General features: G+C 24.7%; 1 protein-coding gene across 1 annotated transcript; it reads left to right on the forward strand.

The window, feature by feature from the left end:
- Positions 1 to 484: 484 nt before the first annotated feature.
- LOC145843642 (uncharacterized) lies at positions 485 to 22524 on the forward strand. The gene is made up of 17 exons (XM_082950956.1): positions 485 to 602; positions 5880 to 5986; positions 7445 to 7550; positions 8320 to 8445; positions 8756 to 8910; positions 10607 to 10700; positions 10839 to 10968; positions 14792 to 14907; positions 15678 to 15811; positions 16772 to 16893; positions 17773 to 17905; positions 18993 to 19094; positions 19246 to 19414; positions 20500 to 20604; positions 20869 to 21011; positions 21485 to 21593; positions 22195 to 22524. The coding sequence occupies exons 1-17, from the start codon at positions 570 to 572 to the stop codon at positions 22276 to 22278; spliced, it is 1968 nt and encodes a 655-aa protein (XP_082807082.1). The 5' UTR covers positions 485 to 569; the 3' UTR covers positions 22279 to 22524.

Here is a 22524-nt window from a genome sequence, read left to right on the forward strand (position 1 = left end):
AAACTTATCAAATTCAAATTTTTATAAAATTATTCATAAATAAGACATATTGCTTACTCACAGTTTAACTATCAATAATTAAAGTATTTAAAAACAACCAAAAGTTGCTTGTTTTTTACAAAACAGATTTTTTATTTCCAAGCATATATTTGCCGACTTTTGATACATATATATGTAGTAGTATACTACTTGTAGTAGTAGATATATGTAGTAGTATACTATTTGTAGTAGTAGTAGATATATGTAGTAGTATCGATAACCGAAAGGTTTTTCGTGCACCAGGTTCTAGGACCGAATATTTTGAGCGTCTTTTTTTGTTGTTGTTTAATTAACATTACATATTTAGTTTACTTCAAAAAATTCATTTCAAAACTGGTTACAATTCTTAAATAAAAAACTGAAGCTGGGTGTAGTTTATGCTAATCCTACTAGTGGAATACGCTTTCTCGAAATCTTGAAATTTAAAAATTGCTTCAGTTAAATTAAAATATCAAAAACTTACTTACTTACAGGTTAAATAATAATTTCAAATTTCATTCTTTTCAAACCAAAATCAGTTTAAACTTGAAATGTTGCTATACATCAAAAATAAAGCTTATAAAGTAAGTTTAACCTTATAAAGAGTGTATATACTACTTTTTTAATAAGTTTATTATTTAATTTATTAATAAAATTGTCCTAGACATGACTTTAAACTGTATCCTGGTGTATGACTCGATAACCGTAAGGTTTTTTCGTACACCAGGTCCTTGGACCAAATATTTGAGCGCTTTTTTTCTTTGTTCAATAAACATATATAAAAACATAATTCATCTTATTTTTTTTATTTATATAAAAATTTAAGTAGCTCAAAAAATTTATCACCACCAAATTCTCAATAACCTAAAGGTCTTACTCTAGACCAATCCATTGCCCATATTTGTGATAGTTCAGTTTTTTAAAATTATTTTAGGAAATTATTAACATTATTCTTTTTAATAATTTAATTTGTAAATTTTATATAACATTTTAACTTTGTGAAATTGTATTATTTTTACAAACTGCATTTTAAGAGTGTTCTTTTTAAAAGTCATCAATTTCTACAAAAACTTTTATTAAATTACCATAATGTATTTTAGTTAATGTATATTTTATTTTTTTTGAGGTTTTAAAATATTTATTTATTTTTATTTTAATTGTATAAATGTTATATAAAAATTATTTGAATGATATTCATCAAGAAAGTCTTGAGAAAAAGTACCTAAGGAGTCCATTTTATTAAAAGTTAAAGATAAAGTTTAAACCTTTTAAATTTTAACTAGGTATAAAGACACAAAAGTCTTTTCAGCCATAAAATTCCATCCTCACAAGTTTTTGCAACTTTTTTAAATGATTTTAATTCACATATTCAAATCCTTAAAACATTAAAAAACAAATAACAACAAAAAAGTTACCAATCAAGGGTAAGGGTTAGGGGTAACAGTGATAAAAAACACAGAAACAAAAAATTAATTAAAACATACAATTAAAAAAAGATAAATTACCCACAGAGGGTAAGGGTTAGGGGTAATAGTGATAGAAAATATAAAAAAGATAAAAATAAAGTTGATAAACAAAAAAAATCAATCTGTGCAAAAGTGTCTTGTGCTGGTTTTTAATTAAAAACATTGAACATTGTAAGCATAAAGGATTTTTTTAAAAAGGCTTTTGCTCAATAGAACTCTTTTTTGTTTAGAATAAAGTTTTTATTCCTAACCTACAAAGCAATCAAAACCGTTTATGATGTTGTTTATTTAAAGACTTTGAAAATTTAAAGTATAAAAGATTTTTGAAAAGAGGCTCATGCTCAATAGAAGAAGTTTAGTGAAAAAAATATTAATAAGTGAATAAGTTTTCAAGTTAAAAAATATACTTTTTCTGACTTTTTTATTTGAAATAAAGTTTTTATTCATAATCTACAAAGCTATCAAAACCGTTTAATATGTTTTTTGTTTAAAAACATTGAAAATTTAAAGCTTAAAAGATTATTGAAAACACACGTTTTTAAGATATATTTTTTAATTTTTTAGGATGGATTTTTGAGGCATAAAAGACTGCAGTGTATTAAGACTATTTATGTTGAATCAGTGTAATAGCTTTAAAAAAATGTATAATTAGCAATGTACAATATAAAGAATTTAAAGAATTTAGTTAAAAAAGTAACACCTGTTGCATATTAAAGCAATACAGTATTTAATCAGTAGATTTTTAAATTTAAAAATACCTTTTTATTTTACTTTTAATTTCCTACTAAAAAGTGACAAACATGTACTGTAAAAACTCTAAAAGAGTTTGGAAAACCTGGAAGAAAATTAAAAAAAACATTGGCTATTTTATTAAAGCTTAAAGTATTTTATTATTTTGAGTTAAACAAAATCTACAGAAAATATTTAACTTTTTTACCTTGTAAAATAATAGTAGATTAATGAAATTACATTATAGTATACGACTCGATAACCAAAAGGTTCCTTTGTACACCAGGTCCTTAGACCAAACTTTTTAAGTTGTTTGTTAAACAATATACATACAAACAAATATAGGGTGGCCACAAAACCTGAAATTCTAAAAAACCTGGAATTTTGACTATTTAGGCTAAAAAAACCTGAAAAAACTAGAAAAACCTGGAATTTCAAACAAAATCACTTAGAAACCTGAAATAAAAAAAGTTACATGGTTAGTAGTAGAATTTTGAAATGACATTAAAAATCTGTCATATAATTAATTTTTTGTCTTCATCAAAATTTTATTTTATTATAAAATACATCTTAAGTAAACTTACACTATTTTAATGTTGTTTAGTGATCTCCCTGATCCAAGATCCGGATATAGCCTGATCCTAGCTGAGATTTTGCCAGATCCAAATCTAATTTCTATTGAAAGTTTTGGATACAAACTGAGTTATCAGAAGCTTTGTTTTTGTCATTTACAAGTGACTTATGGACAAATTTGAAGACAAAGACATCATCTTTTTTATCACTACATTGGTTAAATGAAAGCTTTGAGTACAAACATTGAGCTTTGCATTGTAAAGAAATAGAAGGATCTCACACTGGCTTTAGTATTTGTGAAAACATAAAGTAGATGCTTAAAAATTAGAGTATTAATATGAATTGCATTCACGTTTTCTGCGCGACAATGCATTTAACATGATGGATGTTGATGTTAGAATCCTCTTTAGCACCCTGCTTCATTCACACGCTTTAACTGATAGTTAAAGATTCACTTTTTTTCAGAAAATAACATAAGTGTGATAGTAGCCAAGGCCTGTCGTACTATTGGCCACTTTAATCATTCTTCTATAGCTTCAAGATTTATAAATAATTCGCAAATTGGTCCAAGACACAAGTCAATTGTTTTTACTGGTGATTTTTTCCCTGCATCAGTAGTTACAAAAAATAAATAAACAATGGTTTAAAAATCTACCAGTTTATGCAACATTTAGTTCAAATTAATTTTGGACAACAGTCCTTCATCAGTGAACTTTAAATCTAGTAGCTTAAAAGAGACTAAGAAAAATCTAGGTCAATTAAGGTTCATCAGTGTCAATGTGAAAAGCCTTGCTACTTGTGCAAGATCTTGAAACAAGGTGGAACTCTAACCTACCTTGTGTTGAAAAGACTATAAAAATTAAAAACAAGTGTCTAGAACTACGTGGCTAACAACAAATTTTAACCTGAAAATATTCTTACCGCTTTTAAATGGAAACTTGTTAGCCTCCTTAATGAACTGCTTGAACCTTTTTACATAGTAGGGCAGCAGTGTAGTAAAAACAACGCATTGCTATCAAGTGTAATCCCACATGCAGCAGTAGTAAAAAGTTTTTTAATCATAAAATTAATAGTCCACCAGGTCAAAGTAGTTCTACGACCTTATCAACCTTGGCAGAAAATATAGAAGAGGCTTTCAAAGGAAGGTTTTATACTATTAATAGCAGCACACAAATAAACCTTCATAATAATGATTTTTTACTCACAACAGCTTTTGATCCACAGTATTGACTTGAATTTTCCCTGCTAATGTCAGAAAGAAGGTTGTAAGGCTACTGAAATCAGAAGAAAAAAACATAGTTGTCGTTAGACTGGTCAAGTTCCTTTAGTACTGCCTAATAAATTTAAAGCTCTACTAACTAAAAATGATGTTCCCAAAAAATTGTTGTTATTCTTTTCTACATCTAAATCGGAAACAAGTGCAAACACTCACAAAAATTAGCAAGAAGATTCAGTTGATCAAGAAATTGAGACAGAAATGATTTTTAGGCTGAAGAAGTTAAAGAAGCTGAATTCTTGTATTTAACTCAAACAAAAGAATGTACATATCTTGTCAGGTTTGCAAGAAGGTATTATTTAGCACCACCATCTTCTGTTTATTGTGAAAGGTTATTTTCAAAAGTTATTAACTATACAAACAAAAGCAAAATAGATTGCTTCCAACAAAAGCAAAATAGATTACTTCCAAAAACCGGCAGTAAACTTAAATTTTTTATCACAACTTGAAAAAACAAGAATTGGTTTCTTTGTAGCTTAATGATGTTGACATAAGTAAATGTTATTTAATGAATTACTTACTTTTATATATTTAAACAGTTGCTAAAGAAGTTGTTGTTCATCTTATAGTTTGAACTTTTGTAAATAATAAATATATAATGTAAAGTTTATTATAGAAAAATAAGTTTGTTATTTTTTAAAGCATTGTAACATTTAATTTCTTTTTCTTTTACATCATAAAAGGTACAAAATTAAAGTTCATTACAAGTAGCTTAAAGTTTAACATTTGTACTGAGATTTAGTATGGATAGATTTTTTTTATACAGCGTTCTTTTTTTAGTGTTCAAATAAAATGTTTAGACAATAACATTGTGTTTCTTTTTAACAAAATATTTGTATTTAATATTTTTTACTAGTTAATGATATTATAATAATTAAATTTTAAAGTTTGTTATTTTTAGAAACTACATAAAACTTAAGAATCCGGCCGGATCTCAAATTAAAAAACAGATTCAGATCCAGCCGGATCCGGCCAGGTCACTGTTTGTTATACTATTTAACACATTTTTTTACCTTAAACTTAACTTTTAACTAAAAAAAGAATTAAAAACAAGTATTTTCTAATATCTGGAAGAAATTCAGAAAACCTGGAAGAAATTTCTCAAATACCAGTGGCCACCTTGCAAATAAAAAGATACTCTTAAATTTTTAATTGCCTACTTTTTCATCCTTTAATGTACTTTAATTAACTGAGTGTTAAAGTTACCCACTTCAGAAAACCGTAGTATAGTTATAAATAACTAACATTTTCTTATTGTATAATAATATGTTATATATTTTGTTAAGTTATTAAGTTGCATATAATGAGTAAATTTTGAATACAAGTTTGAGAAAATTATCTGTACTAGACAAAAAAAAGCAAAAACCTTGCCTCCATAATAAAATTATGTACTTCAAAACTTAAAAATCAATTACTAGAAATAAAAGCAAACTAAATCTATGTATAGACATTTTAAAACAAAAAAAAATTCTTGTACAATAGTATTTTCGAAATGCACTGACCAGAATTAATTTATTTAATAAGTCAAAATACGTATACTTGTAAAATTTTATAAAGTTTTGCCAATAAACATTATTTCCTTTAACAACTGACGCAATTTGAAATGGCTTTAAGCATTTTTGAAAAAAATAAATTCTATAAAACAAATATTTATCACTGCAACAAAAAATGCATAAAGAATTGTGAATTTAAAAACAATACATAATATATAATATTTTTGTGTGCTAACAAGTTTGTTATATTCGTTATAGTGCTAAAAGCTTCAATTCTGTTTAAGTTTTAAATGTAACTGTATTATTTATTTGCTTTTTTCTCAGGAACACACTTTAGTAGAGATTTTTACCCCAACAGACACAATTGCAAGGGTTAGAGCTGTAATCCTACATCGTTTATATGAAATGGGTCATTCACACCATCAATTTAGGTAAAATATCTTTTGATATGTTTTTTTATTGTAAATGTTAAATATAAAAGAAATTAATTATATGATTAGAATAAAAATAATCTTTACAATACTTAGTTTGTTAAACTAACATGAATTTCTATGATAAACTAAAAACACGCTTCTACAAAATTCTGAAAAATAAAATAAAAGTACTTCAAACAATAGAAGATAGAGAGTACAAAATAGATGTCTATTTTTCAAAAAATATTATATAAATTAGTGTAAATTATGAGTTTGGGTAAACAAGTACACATTTATCTGTTCATTTACTTCTACTTTTTTCCCTATTCTTTAAAGACTTATATTTTTACATAATTTCATACATCTGTCTTATTAGTTTTAGCATAGAGAAACAACTTTAATTCAATGAATTAAGGGCCCATGGGTATAATATTATTTTCACAATTTGATCTAATTTTTTCAAGTTTTAGTAAAGCTAAAAGTTTCTTTTTACAGATTTGAAAAATTCAAAATAATTTTGAGATATAGCCGGTTAAAGTCAGAGACTACAATAGGTTCCTTATGGGAGGCGCAAACTAAAATGCCAAAAAAAGACTGTTTCACTAAAAATCTATCTCCTGTTACGTTTTTTGAGGTAATTGGCTCAAACTTTCAGGAAATGTTCCTAGAATATTTAGAAAATTCTGTTGTAACAAAACTTTTAAAAACTAAAATTTTTAACAAAAATTAACCAAAGAAAACTTTATTTTTTTTTGGCATAAAATTTATATTTTATAATTTTTCTAAACTTTGTTAGGACAGAATTTTTAGAATATCAAAAGGTACATATCCTGTAAGTTTGAGGTAATCATCTTAAAAACGTATGAAAAGATAGATTTTTAGTAAAGTAGTATTTTTTGCCTTTTTAGCTTGCGCCCACATAAGGAACCTGGTGTAGTCTCCGATATTGACTATCTATATCTCAAAAGTTATTTTGATTTTTTTTAATCTGTAAAATTAATTTTTATCTTAGTTAAAACTTAACAGAACGATATTAAGTTGTGAAAAAAGTTATTTACCCTCAACCCCCTATGCCCTTAATTTATGTGCAAATTTTTGTTATATGTTCCAATTAAACTGTTTTGGTTAGACCTCTACTAACAAACATTGTTAACAGTTATTAGTTTTTGAACATTTATGATTAGTATAATTTTTAGGTTACAGACTATTGTTTAGAGTTTATAACGAACTTATCTAGAAAATTTTAATATCTCATGTTCAAATTTTACTGATTAGATTTAAAGAGAAAAAATATTAAAACATAAAGTTTTAGCCCTTTTCAAAAAGAGTAATATTTTATTCTTTATCAGTTTTAATAACTTGTTTAATTAGCTAATAAAAGCTAGAGCTTTAATTTTATCTATAATTAAGCTTTTTAAACAGCAAATTTTGAAAGTGGTTTTAAAAAATTTCCACAGCATTTGTAAATATTTTTAGACTGAAGCACAATGATACCTATTTAAGAGATGCATACACATTAGAAGAGTATAGAATTCTAAACAATACAGTTATCCACATAGTACCTTTGGATGAAATAAAAAAAGTACAGTTTTATATTAAATTAAGTTTAAGTCATTTTTTTATAAATAAACTACAATTTGAATACTAAATCATGTATATAATATACTTTAAATAGTTATAAAAAGTTAATACGTTTTAAATTCAAAGGGGTTGTTTAAATTATAAAACTTTGAGTAGTGTTTTTACAATTTTTTTATGACTTAACAAGTTGAATTTTCTTCAGTTATGTTCCTACTTTTGTTATTTATATTTTTGTTTTCAAGTTTAGCTTCTCATATAAAAAGTATTAAATCTCATAAAATATACATTTAGGTAAATATGCAACATGTCTCTTAAAGTTGATATTCTATATCTCAGGAAATAAGTTAACTTTTCAGTTTGATCAGATCATAACCTTTACTTTTATGTTTGATATTTAGTAACTTTTTAGAAGTGATAGTTCAAAAATAAAAGTATTAGCATAATATTTTCTTAGTTTATTGAAAATTTATCTTCTGAACGTTTGAACATATATATCAATAATATAGCTTGTCATACAATACATATTAACATAATTGATTCTAATGATCTTGTCATCAAGGCCTGTGGCCAAAATTAAAACAAATAATTAGTATGATAAAACATTACTCTTACGTACTTTTTTCTGTGTCCATTAATGATAGACAGAAAAATGTGTCAGTTGATTGAAATTGTTTAGATTTTTTAACTAACCTTTTAATACGTAAATAAATGAGAACAAATATTTTGAACTATAAACGAGAACTGTATGTAAACTAAAATATTTAAACTAGTGGAAAATCAATATGATGTTTCATGATTCAACCGAAAGTTATAAAACTGAGGATGATGTGCAACTTCTTTTAAAAGAAGAAGTGAAATTTTTGGACAAACGCGAACATTTGGTTGAATATTACAAAGTGATAAATTTTCTACCTAAAAAAGATTAAAGTTCTTAATAAGATAAATAGCGTATGCATATGTTTTTTGACTATTATTTATGACTTAAATATTACTTGAGTTGAATTACATGTAATGGTTGAATGCTAAGAAATTAAAGTAAAATGAATTTAAATGACTTTTAAAATGTCTGTTAAATAATCATATAAAAACGTTTTTATACAACTAAAATAAACTAGTTATAACATTTTACAAAAAACAATACAGTTCAAATTAAAACAAAGTTCATAAACTAGTTTTTGGAAATTTTATTTAGTTAAGTGTATGCAGGTACTCCTGATGATTCAGAGTTTGATGGTTCTCCTTGCTGGTTTTACTAATTACTGGTATTTTTGTTTTGCATATTTATTGATGGTAACTGCAGCTATTTTTTTTTGCCCTGTGTTTTCAAGAGTTGGAGGGTGGGTTGGAAAAAATAGCTTTAGGTTAGCTAACATACTTGCTATATTTATTAGGTAACTTTTTTATTCAACTAAGTTCATTGCTTTAAATTATTTGAAATTTTAATAAAATATGAACAAGATATGATGTAGTGAGGCGTTAAATCCTAGAGATTCAAACAAACAGAGCTCATGAGAAAATATAAACAATTGTTTTCTACTTTAATGCTTTTTTGACTTGCAACGGTTTGCTGTTCAAAAAATATAAATTGCTTTTCAGTTTAACTTTCAAAGTATACATAGTTTGAAAATTTGTCTTTCTAGAACTGTTAATTTTTTCGATCTACAAATGTTTTCAGTTGATAAAATTATGGAGTACAAAAACAGCTGTTTTGGAAACATTTAGATATTTTTTGTATTAGTTAAACAATTTTCTAGTCTAATCTCAAGAGATAAATAAACTTTTTATCGTATTTTATTTGTAATCAAAATCTATTAAAACAAAACAGTCAAAAGCTACTTGAAAATAGTTTTGATTTCTACTAACATAATACTTTTAAAAATTAGTAATTTATCAGTTTGTAATATTTAAACTTTGTTACCAACAAACAAAAGAACTTAAAAAAATAACTTTGTTTTGTAACACTTAAAACACTGTTTTTAAAATTAAAAAAAATTTAATGCAAAACCAATTTTTTAAATTCTACGGATATTAATGTTAGATATTTTGAGAAATTTTATGCTTATTAATAATGATTGCAAACTGTTATTTATATATTCATTATCAAACATTTAAAAAGAAAATATGTGCTATGATAATATAATTTTCCTAATAATATATTTCCTAGGTCCATCATATCGACAATAAACTTGTAACCGTATAGTAAAATATATAAAAAGACATAGTTATTGATTAATATATTAAAGTTCAAAATAAACTTGAACAATTTACTTACACTTAAAGTATTTTTTTATCCTAGTTTATAAATAAATAATTAAATCCCTGGTATGAATCTTTTATAATTTATTTTATTTTATTTTTCCTTAGTTTGTTTCTAACTTTAACTTTTACTGTTTAAGATTTTAAATCTTTCATTTTTGCCTTTAATATAAGTATGTTATAAAATTTTAGTTTTAAGTTTCTTTTTATGTTCAAAATTTGTTACTAGCTAAAAAACATTTTACCAAAATGCAAAATTGATGTTTCTTGCAAAAAAGTCATTGTGCCAAAATGTTGCTGTGCAAAAATTTCATCGTAAAAATGTGACGTTGTGCAAAAGTTTTGTTGTGCAACAATGCTCCCGTAAAAATATGTTGCCATGCAAAAATGACCATGCGTGCAAAAGAGTCGCCGTGCAAAAGTGACGCTGTGCAAAAGTGTCCCTCGTGCTAAAGTGATGCTCGTGCAAAAGAGTTGCCGTGAAAAAATGTCCCCTCGTGCAAAAGTGACACTTGTTCAAAAGTGACACCCACCCCTTTAAAACTATAGCTTATTTACCAAGGAAAAAATAATCTGTATTTAGTTTACACATGTTTATTTGCTATATATAGTAAATATGTTTCTTAGCTTCTATGTTTAGCAAAGTGCTTTTTATTTTAAATTTAGCTGGCTGAAGATTAAGGTGTCTAGTCTTATGAAACATGTGTACCAGTATTTTTGAAATCTTATTTTTCTAATAAATTATATATATATATATACTAAAACTTTTTTGTTGTTAAAAAAACAAGTTTATTTATACAGAAAAAAGGAATACATTCTATCAATGGTTGTCATGTTTTTCTTTGGATTGATAGCTTGTTTGACTTTGTTTGGATTAAGTGTATCTCGTATAAATGTTAGAGTTTTTTAGTTACAATAAATTAAAAGAATAATTCTTAATTATCTACCTTATATAAATTTTTATACTTAAATTTGAAATGATTAAAATGTTACTATTTTTTAGTATTTTTTTATCTTCGATCATAATAAACAGTCATCAGTTTACCCAACGGTTTCCTGCATAGATGTAACTGCTAACTGTTTCATTGAAGCTCAAACTGACATACAAACAGCAAATTGCAACCTATTACAAAAAAGGTGTTATCAATCGCATATTTTTACTTGTTAGTTTTTTATAAGTTGAACGTTTTTTAAATAACTTTAAAAACCTTCGGAATTAATGCAAAAAAAATATTGAGTCAGTAATGTTATAAGTATCTATTAACAACTATTGGTTTTCAAAACACACATTTTTGAAAATATCAAAACAGTTGTAAAATTGTTTTGTTTAATTTAATTTTTATTTGATATGTACAATTGTAAAAACAATTTTTAGAGCAAAAACAGCTTTTTAAACATATTTGATAACGTAAAATTTTTAAAAAGATAATAAAAGTAAAGTTATTCAATTTATGTATTTCTTTTCTATTGAATTTTTAACTGTTATATTCAATTCTTACGTCATATTGTTTTTTGTTTTTTTGTATAACTTTTGCATCTCTGTTTACCAAAGTGTAATTTATTAAAAATTCTAGAACATATGTTTCATAAAGACAAAAAAAATCGTCTTTAATCTGCAGCTAGTTCAAATTTAAAATAAAAAGCACTTTGGTAAACAGAGATGCATAAGTTATACAAAAAAACATAAAACAATTTGACTTAAGAATTGAATATTGTACATTACAAATAATTGGTGCAAAAAATGATTTTCCATCTAACTAAACAAACACATGTTTATACAGAAATTTTTTTTTGTATAACTTTTGCATCTCTGTTTACTAAAATGCTTTTTATTTTTGATTTGAACTAGCTGAAGATTAAAGACAATCATTTTCGTCTTTCTGAAACATAACTTCTAGATTTTTTTAAATCGCATTTTACTAAAAAATTATTTAAAAGCACTTCAAGTGGGCTCTGTAGAAAGCGATTAAGTTTAGACAATCACCTATTTTCTATATTTATGTAATTTATTTTTAATATAATTTTTACTATTTTATTATTAATTATTTTATTATTAACTATTTTATTAAGAAGTATTTAATTTTATTATTAACTTTGTATACACTTTAACTTTTGTTTTAAGATATTATCACAATAAACAGACTGAAGATCTGTTCTGTTTAACAGAACAGTGAAACAATTTTATTTGAAAACTTAGTATTTTATTAATATATACATTATTAAATATATCTATATATATGTTAATAGTTAAAAAAAAAGTTCTAGTCAATAGCGCTCGACAAGTTAAATTGGTGCTAAATATTTATTTGATTATATAACAAACAATAGATTTATACGACCGTTTCGTATATGAGATATATATATGAGTTAATACATTTCATAAAGAAAACAGTCTTATAAATCTATTGCTTGTTATATACTCAAACAAAAGAAAATCTATACATTATTTTTTATAATTTACTGAGAAAATTCGAGTTTAAAAATAACAAAACATATGTTTCATAAAAACAATAAAAGTGTTTTTAATCATCAGCTGTAGGTTCGAAATAAACTGCACTTTGCTAAACATTATTACAAAATTTATACAAAAAAAAACATCATGACGTAATTATGAAATTTTGTAGGGTATAAATATTTAGTGAAAAAATTAGTTTTTTATCTAAATAAACAACTAAAGTTCACAAAACTACAAACAAGTGACTATCACATTAAATACTTTTAAATTTATTGAATTTTAAGAGGAGCTTTTTTCGTTTGTCGACAACGGTATGAATTCATTCCTTTTATTTGAGCAACATTTTTACTTATTTGTAGTTTGTGAATTTTAGCTGTTTGTTTAGATCAGGGGTCGGCAAACTGCGGCCTGCGGGCCGAATGCGACCCTTTAAGTCAAAATCTGCGGCCCGTGAGCTCCTTTTCAACAAAGAATATACATTTTAAAAACTTTATAAAAGTTTTTTTGTGATAAAAACTTACATTTAGGCTCTTAATTTAATAAATACTCTTTATTAATGGCCTAATACTACTTAATCTATTATATTTTTGATTCTAAATAATAATTTTGAGCTGATTACTAGAATTTTTTTAGATAAATGCGGCTCTCAAAGGTTTTTTTCTAAATAGTGCGGCCCGCGAGCAAATTTTTCTAAGAAAATTTGCCCGCGAGTCACATAAGACTGCCGACCCCTTGTTTAGATGGACTGATTTTTTGTACTCTACAATATTTCATAATTACGTCAATGTGTTTTTTTTGTTTAATTTGTATAATTTTTAAATTAATGTTTAGCAAAGTGCAATTCATCTTTTTAAATAGTATTTTAGTATTAGTATTATTAGTATATATCTTTGAAAAAAATTTCTCAGTAATACATATACCTAGCATCCGACGCTTTAAACTAATTGAATAAGCAGTTCAAAACTTTCATACCATATACCTTTTTCTTTGAAAATCATTTAAAGCTCTATACTTTTCCATAATACTTTTATTTTTTTACGTCATTGCTACGTATCAGACATAATTACACATCTAGTCTAGTTTTGGATAAATTGTGAATTAAATTGTTGCATAAGATAAAAAAACGTTAAAATAAAAAATTTAGATTATAAATATTATTATTTCATGCGAAATATCTAGTTAAAAATACCTCTTTCAATCATATACGCTTTTATGTTAATAAAAGTTAAAATGGTTAAAATTCATTTGATATACAACTAGCTTAGGTACATAACAATAAATAATGTTTTACAAAAAATAAACTTAAGTTTTTTTTTTTCTCTTTAATTTTTCGAATCATTATTCAGTTATCAACAGTTTAATTTGTAGACAATCAGACGAAAAATCTATTGACTCAAATAAATGATACATCTTTTTCTAGTTTTTTTTTTGCGTTCATTTCGTAAAATTATTTCACTGCAAGCTTTTACTCGATCTTCTATAAACAATAAAATTGCACTCAATTGATTCGATTAGTTTGTGATACTAATTTTAGTCTACATAGTTTAACTTATTATATTTACTTATCATAGTTTTATTATAGCTGGCTTTAACAAGTTTTCTTAATTCATACACAAGAAAACAAATAATATTGTTGTATGTTTTAGGTCAGTTTAAAAAGAATAATTTTAAAACTTAAGTTGTAATAAAAGTTAAGCTTTATAAATTCCTTAATTAAATAAAAAACGAGTTAAGTAATACAACGTAATGTAAAAGGTTAAATTTTCAAGAGTTATACTGCTTGATTTTTTAAAACTATAGTTTTATAAATATGTATATTGTCCTGGGTATAACGTTAAACTGTTCTGGTGTATGACTCGATAACCGAAATGTTTTTTGTACACCAGGTCCTTTGACAAAACCTTTTGAGCGTATTTTTTGTCGTTCAATAAACAATAATATATGAATGATAAAAAAACCTTATTTTTACTAGTTAACTTGTAAATTGTTCCGTACATCAGTAATAAAGTTCAGTAACCTTCCATCACTAAATCAATTGGCGGAACATTTTACTACTATTTGTAATTAATTAATAGATTTTAAGCAGTTAATAATGTTTTGAGACTTGTTATATTAGATTAAACTTTGATTGTTTTTTATTAGTTATATAACGTGTTATATTTTGGATTTTTTTTAAATGACTATTCAGAAATTGCTTTAATTTTATTAGTTTAAACATATTTTAATATGAAAATTAAAAGTAATATAATGTTTTATAGAATTTCGTTATGAAACAATGTTTCACTGTAATAGATATCTTTAGTTATAATTTTTTTTTTCGAAAACATTAAAAAAATTGAAAACAAAAGATGATTGTATTTGAAAGTTAAATTTTAGGTTTCTTACTAAAAATTTCGTAAGAAAAGATTTGTAATTTTAGTGTTTAATATGTATATCCAAACACATTATCATACTGTATTCCTTACCTAAATTTAAAGGTGAAATAAGTTTTAAGAGCTAATTAATTTCTCACAAATTATAACAATTTAAAGGTGTATACTTTGTGCTCGCGTCAATTTTCATGGGTTCATCTTTAGCAGCTTCTATGTATCTAGTTAAAAATTTGAAATTTAAGCTAGGCGACTACATAGAAAAACATTTGACAAAAGTAAGCTATAAAATTTTTAACTTTTGCTTTATATTTATATTAGTGTATAACGTATTTTAAAAGCTTTTATTTATTAAAAAAAATGTCTCCTGAAATATTAAATTCAAATTTATTAGCTTGTCATTACAAAAACTAAATTAAAAGTAGAGAAGAACTTGTTTATCATTTGAACTTGAACATTTAGGCATTTTTTACTAAACTCTGAAATCATCTACTGTGTAATTTTATATAAACGAAGAAATCAAATCATAGTACTACTACATCGTAGAACTATGACTTGACTATAAAAATCTTATTAAAACTTAACATTTTAATCTAATTAAGTTTTGAAATATGACATTTTAGCTATGTACAAAAATATTGTATCTTAAAATAGCAAAATGATTTAAAATATTCCTTATCTAAAAACAATTTTACTTTAAAAATTTATACTATAAAAAAGAAAACTTTACTTGTTATATAAGTAATCTAAAATAAAGTTTGTAAATGCTTTTTAAAATAACAAGTGTCGAAAAATTTCAGCTTGAAATAAATATGGTTTCAAATCTTGTTTAAGAAAATAATATTTATTTTTGTGAAAAACATTCAACTTGTCGTTAAATCTTTACTCAACAATTAATCAAATTAATTCTAACAAAAAAAAAAGTATTTAAACAACTATTACTTTTTATCAGTATAATAAATAAAAATTTAGACAAAATTCGTATACAAAAATTGAACTTGTGTGGTTTTATGAGTTTTAAGCTAAGTAAAGTTGAATAATTTTTCAGAGACGAGATTTAGATTCACTATTAGAAATAGCGAAGCACGGTGATTTATTGAAAAAGCGAAGTGCTGTATTTGAAATTGCAACTATGGCTGCATCTTCGTACGAAAACAAGCTAAACATAGTTGAAAAGAATGGGTAATTTTTGTTTTTAGTATGTCGAGATTAGTTTAGCTAAGTCAATAATACATGCTTATATTAAGCTAATAGTTTATTTTTCACTTTACTAAATAAAATCATAAAGTAAAATAAAAAGTAGATTTATACAAATAGTTTTTCTAAAACTTTATCGCTGTTGTGCCTAAAGCAAGTAGAGAGCTTTTTAAATAAATAATTGTGAACAAATAGCTATTATTAACAAAATTTCCAAACATTAAAATAGTGGTTACCAAAGTGTGCACGAAATATATTTTTGGGTGCACGAAACTTTTGGGATGCAAAAAATCTGTTTTGGAGTGCATGAAAACTATTCTAAAATTTACAACTTACACTAAGTATTCTGGAGTTTTTGATGAAGAGCAAAAAAAGGTCTTGAGTGTTTTTAAGGCTAATTTTATAACTTACACCAGACATTCTGGATGAAGAGCACATTGGGCAGCACTAATGCTTATTTTACGATTTTGGGTGCACAGATTTTGTTAGCATGGTAACCACTGCATTAAGATTGTAATAAAAAAAAGTTATTATCATTTCATTGGTTTTTTAGTATTTTATAAATTCTATCCCAGTTTATTTATTTATATTTCATAACAAGATACATGGATGCAATAATGGTTTGTAACCTAGTTTTATGTGTCTGATATTTTCTATTATCAAGTTGCGACTCTTGAATAGCTTCTTAAAGTTTTCTATCAAAAAATTTTTAAATTGATTTTATCAAGTTTCGAGCAAAAAAATTATTTGAGAATTGGGTGGTTTTTGTACTAGACTTATTTTAGTTTTGAAGCTTTCGTACTAGGCTAAAGTCAAATGGTTTATAGAATAGAAGTTTGTAAAAAAATCTAAAATGTTTATTACTGTATATATTTTTTTTCCTTTTACTAAAATTCAACATTTTCTGATAGCTACCCATGAATTCTTTTACTAATAACTGTTTAGGTTTGAAGTACTACTTGCATTATCTTTATTTGATGACCTAACTGTCCAAGAATATACCCTTGAAGCAATTGCTGAATGTCTCAGTCATGATAACTTTCACCAACATTTTGTAAACGTTGGAGGTAATTTTAATTGTAATGCTAGCTAGTTGTGCATAAAAATGACTCTGAAGCTTTTCTGCTTTAAGGCTGTATTAAAATTTCTAAAGTTGTCTATAATACATTTGTATACTTGTATAAATTTTTACAAGCCGTATTGTTTGTCAGTAGTAGTAGACTGTTAAGAATCAAAAAAGTCCTAAGGAAATATCGTTATTATACATTTTTATATAAGTATACATTTACAAAAGTCCAATTAAATAATTCTTAAAATAGATGAAAACTTTTCAAAGTTAATTACTTTAGAAATATTATTCGTATACATAATTACCAATTATATACTATACTAACTTTAAGAGAACAACTGATTCAATGTGTAAAAAAATGTTTCCCTAATGACATTCATCCATTAACTATACACAGCTCTACTAAATTTTAAAAATTCTGCCCTGAAAACAATATACCATGTTTAACGCACAGATATAAAGATTTTACTTATTAAACCAAGTTTTTGTTTTCATTGGGCTTTGCTTGTCTAGATCTTCAGGACTAATAGTTCTGTTACGTTTTTTATTATAATTACTTAATTAAAAGCCCTTATTTTAATTGGTTATAATTTTTTTGTTAGTAAAAGTTATAAATGCCTTATAAAAACTAAGAAAATGGTGTTTTTATATAAACTAGATTATATCATTCTCCTTCACGTAAAAAGTACCCTGGTTATAAAAATAAAACAAAATACTTGATAGGTAATTAATCAAACAGTAGTGGTACTACTTTCAGTTTTGTAAACTTTATTTGTTCTAGACTTTTAAGTCTTTTTTATCATGTAATAAGTATTTTCAGTATAAAAAACGAAATTGCTCATAGTTCGAATTTTTTTAATAAAACATCAAACTACAGGATTAAAAAGTCTAACTGCCGTATTGAACAGTGATAACAGAAAAGTATTTCACCACGCTGCAAATGCTCTCTATTATCTATTGACTTCTAATAATTTTGAGAACAATGAATCGTCTTGCTTAGATTTTGATAGGTTTGACTTTCTTAACTAATTTATTTACTTTAAAATATACCTTATTAAAACTTCTTATTAAATACCTTCTACTTTTTATGGATGGGTGTCACTTTTGCACGAGGACACTTTTGCACGAGCATCACTTTAGCACGAGGGAACACTTTTGCACGAGCGTCACTTTTGCACTGGTTAAATTTTTTTTTATAACTTTAATTTTTTTTTTGCTTTCACTATTACCCCTTACCCTCGGGCGGTAATTTTTTTATTTTATTGTTTTTGTAATTTTTTTTTTCTATTTTTTTTTAATTAATAATTTGTACTAGGTATTAATATTTTTTTCTTTTACTGTTACTCCTTACCCTCGGTCGGTGATTTTTCTTTTTTATTAGTTTAATGTATTTTATTATTTTTTCTAATTTTTTATTTTTCTAATTTTTTCTTTGTTTGTACTATCACTGTTACCACTAACTATTACCCTCGGTCAGTAACTTTTTTTTATTTTTTTTTAAATTAATTGTTTGTTTATTTTTTCTTGTTTTTTTTACAATTTTTTTATTTTTTTATTTGACTCTCATGAAAAATGAGCCTTCTCGCAAAAGTGACGCCATGCAGAAGTGTCACCTTGTGCAAAAGTGACCCGTTCACACTTTTTCTAGCTTTAAAATATTTTCAAAGTATTTTTTGTTTAAGTTTTCTTTACAAAAGTTAATGTCAATCTTGTTTTAAAAATACACAATGGTATGTAGTGTAATAAACATAAAATAAATAAGCTAGTTTTTAAAAAAGTATGACTTTTTTTGTAGTTTTTGATTAATGTTTTAATATCAATTAATTTATTTTAACGCCGTAAAATTAGTTACTAAAATTAAAATATTTTCTCTCATGATGTACCTTCCTTTTTTATTTTAATTTATTTTCTTGTTGAAGGTTTTGTATTCTTTCATTTTATTTTAACTTCGGTATTCTTCTTGACTAGATTATGTGTAAATATGCGTAGCAAACGAAAATTAAACGTGATACACGTATGTACTAAACTTGTTTTTGTGTACTTAAAAAAGTTAATATAAATGTACCAAAATTTTAGTAAATTTAAGTAACAAAACAGTTTAGAGGATATTTGTAGAGCATGCAGACGAGTGGAAGTGGGGGATGATTGTCAGTTGCTCTCCACTGTATTGCTTGAACTCTCAACTTTCGATAATACAAGGTTTGTTGTCAATTTTTTTAAATTTCTGCTAATTGTCATAATTTAACGATACTAAGACAATGATTATTTTAATTTGATAGGATCATAAAATGTATAGTTTACAAAAAACAAGTATTTTATTTGAGATTAAGTATTCTGTAAAAATATTTAGGTCTATTCTTGTATCTATGAATAGTTCAATGGAGTCTCTTGTTGAAATGTTGGAAAATGTTACAAAATTAACAAAAGACACAAGTTTTAAATTTGAGTTAACATTGCTAAATATATTACAAACAATAGAGTTGTTAGTTGTTGAGCTTCCTAGCCTTATAGCTTCACAGGTAGTTATATTTACAGTTGATCAGTCGTATCTTTTGAATATAAAAAATTTCTTTAATAATATATATATATACGAAACAAAGTTGTCACCCATAAAAATTTTCAAGACAAATCAGGCTAACTAAACTTTTGCTGTTTAGACTAACATTAACACTTTTGAAAATATCAGTCTTACTAATGTTCTTTTATAAATTTGATTAAAGTTTAACAACTCTGTCTAATTTTAAACTTGTATAATTTTTTTGTTTGATTATTAGATATTTTAATTTATTTTTATTTGTGATAATGTTTAAAGTTCGTTTGGATGTTAATTTTTGTACTCTAAGACTAGCACTATTTAACTTATTTATTATAAGTTAGTGGTGCTTACCATAAATTAGTAATATAGAATAAATTTGAAGAGTTAAATGCTCAGTAAAATAGCTTTAATTGTAGCTTGAAATTTTTAATCGTTATTTTTTCTCAATAAACCAGTAAAGTTATTATTATATACAAGAAAATCACTAAAGGTTTTTAAACACACTGTGCATAGTTAGCATTTTGTTAGTAAATTATTTTTTGTAATATCATACGTAATGTTTTTATAAACTTATTTTTCTTAATAAATGATGCTTGTTTTGGCAGTTTAGATATTTTTTGTTATATATTAGAGCTCTTTAACTATAAAGCATTACCTTTACATTATTTTGATTGATAATATATGTTTAAGAATAACTTTTGAAACATTGATTGCTTTTGTTTTTATCAATAACTTTTTTTTTTAAATAGAATTTATTACTTTTGTTTTAGATTTATATGAAACGTTTTTTTTTTTCATTTAGACCTGCGCATACTGTATTTAGTTAAAAAAACGAAGTTTTTAATTGTTACTTATTTAAGTAAAACTATCTTCAAGCAAAATAAAATAGAACTTTGTTAAGTTATTACAAATTATATACTTTTATTATAGTTTTTAAACAATTTACTGTAAACTTTGAAAAATTATAATTTTAAATGTTTGGAAAGTTTTAGTTTTATAAATTATAACATTATAATGTTTATTAAAGTTCGCTTTTGTATCTATTTTATCTGGTTTATTTGATTTCAGGAAAGTCTTCATACATTACTATTAAAGGTACCATCTTGGACAAGTAATCAAAAAATTTGTTTATTTAGCATGAAGCTGTTAAATATTTTTGCTGAGAACTCGGAAGTTAGTTTTCAACTTGATTTTTGACAATATTTTTATGAACTAATTACTCTTTTTGGTTTTTTAGTTTATTGTTCGAATTGTTAAAAATTAGAGGTTTAACATATTATATACTTTTTAATCAAACCTTATTACAGTCATGTTTTTATAAGTACTACGTAAAAGTTTTTTTACTTACGATAGTAAAAACATTTTATTAATTGCTGTACAAACAAAGCACAATTTTAAGACTACTTGAAATTCAACTGTTATTATTTGTTTATACAGGGTAAGAAAAAGCTCGTATGTAGCGATGATGTTGATATAGTTAGTTATTTATACGACTTTGTTCACATTGCTGACAACGGTGTATTTATTATGCGTTCGATAGCATCCGTATGTTATGAAATCTCTTTAGTTTACAAATCAAGGTTAATTAAGTTCTTGCCATTGCTTAATTGATTTTACTATACTTTTAGTATTAGAAAATGTTTATAATTTTAAGCTATAATATTTTTAACGTTTGCATTTTATAATTAAAATAATAAAAACTAAAGTTTGAATTTAATTTAAGATGCAAGTTTCTAAAATTTAATTTTACCATTACCTCAATATGAAATACTTAAAATATTCATGCGAAGCAAGTTCACTAGAGTTTAAAATAACAAACTTTCGCAGTACTATTTCTTTATTAAACTAACTTATTTTTTTTTTTTTTTTTAATTCTTCAACGGAGCTATGAAAGTTTAAGAGATGCTAACATTGATGAATTATTATACTTAATTTGTATTAGAGTAAACTTTTCAATTTTTTTATGCTGAATTTTTTAAAGTAATTTTTATTTAAAATGCGTTTTTTATATTATAGTTTAAATATTTTAACTTACATACTTTTACAACTGCAGAGAGAAGCTAATTGATTTGGGATTAGTAGATTTTCTTCAAATGCTACAGAGTAGTTGTAGCGACAAAAAAGTTTGGAGTACAGCAGAAAATTGCAAAGAAAATTTACAAGTTAGACTTTTTTTTAAAAACATTTCGGTTTAATTTCCTTAAAAATAATTTATTTGAATTTTTATTTACTGTGTTCATTTTATTTACATATAAAAAACAAGCTTTTTTTGTGAAGGAATACTTGAGTATTTTGAAAAAAGAACTTAAAATGCTCAATAAATTTAATTTGCTAAGTAGCTCATCGTATAATTTTCATGACATCTTTTTCTAAGCCTTGTTCAAAAAAATTAGTTATATTATCTTCAAATCTTCCTTAGAAGTCTCTGAAAAATGTAAATAAACAACTCAACAAATTTATAACTTGTCGTCTAATAAGATAAATAAATTTTGAACCGTACTTTTATTAAGTTTATTATTAAATTAAATTAATTGATACAATTTAATTATTTATAAATTTTTTAAGTAAACTGTGTTTCGCTTAATGAGATTATCAGTATTAAACTATATTCTGATAATATATAGTTGAAAGTCAACGTTGAAAATTTAAAAATAATTTAAATGTATTGATTTTTCTTCTAGAAGTAGATATATCTTCGTTTATTTATTTTTTCAAAACGTACAGTTTTAAGTAAATAAAAGTGACTTTTTCTATCTGTTACAGAATGGTGATCCAACCAAAAAGAAACATGATGACAATAAAAACTTTTTTAAATCTGAAGTATCCTCTGCATTCGCCAGTGACTAGCATTACTATCTGATATAGAGCTGTACATTTGCCCTGATTTAATCAGAAAAGTTGTAACTTTTATCATGTCTAAGTCGTTCTAATTTGAAAGCTATTTCTTGACATCAGCTTCAATATTTATTTCCATTAGCAGATTGCAATTGTTTTAATTTCATCCAATGAACACTGCAAGTTATTTTTGATTTTTTAATTTGAAGTATTTTATCGTCCTTCATTTCACTGTGAATTATCGCCTTTTTTGTTTAA

This window comes from Thalia democratica, chromosome 1 (assembly GCF_965202585.1).
Source record: "Thalia democratica chromosome 1, ktThaDemo2.hap1.1, whole genome shotgun sequence".
NCBI lineage: Eukaryota > Metazoa > Chordata > Thaliacea > Salpida > Salpidae > Thalia > Thalia democratica.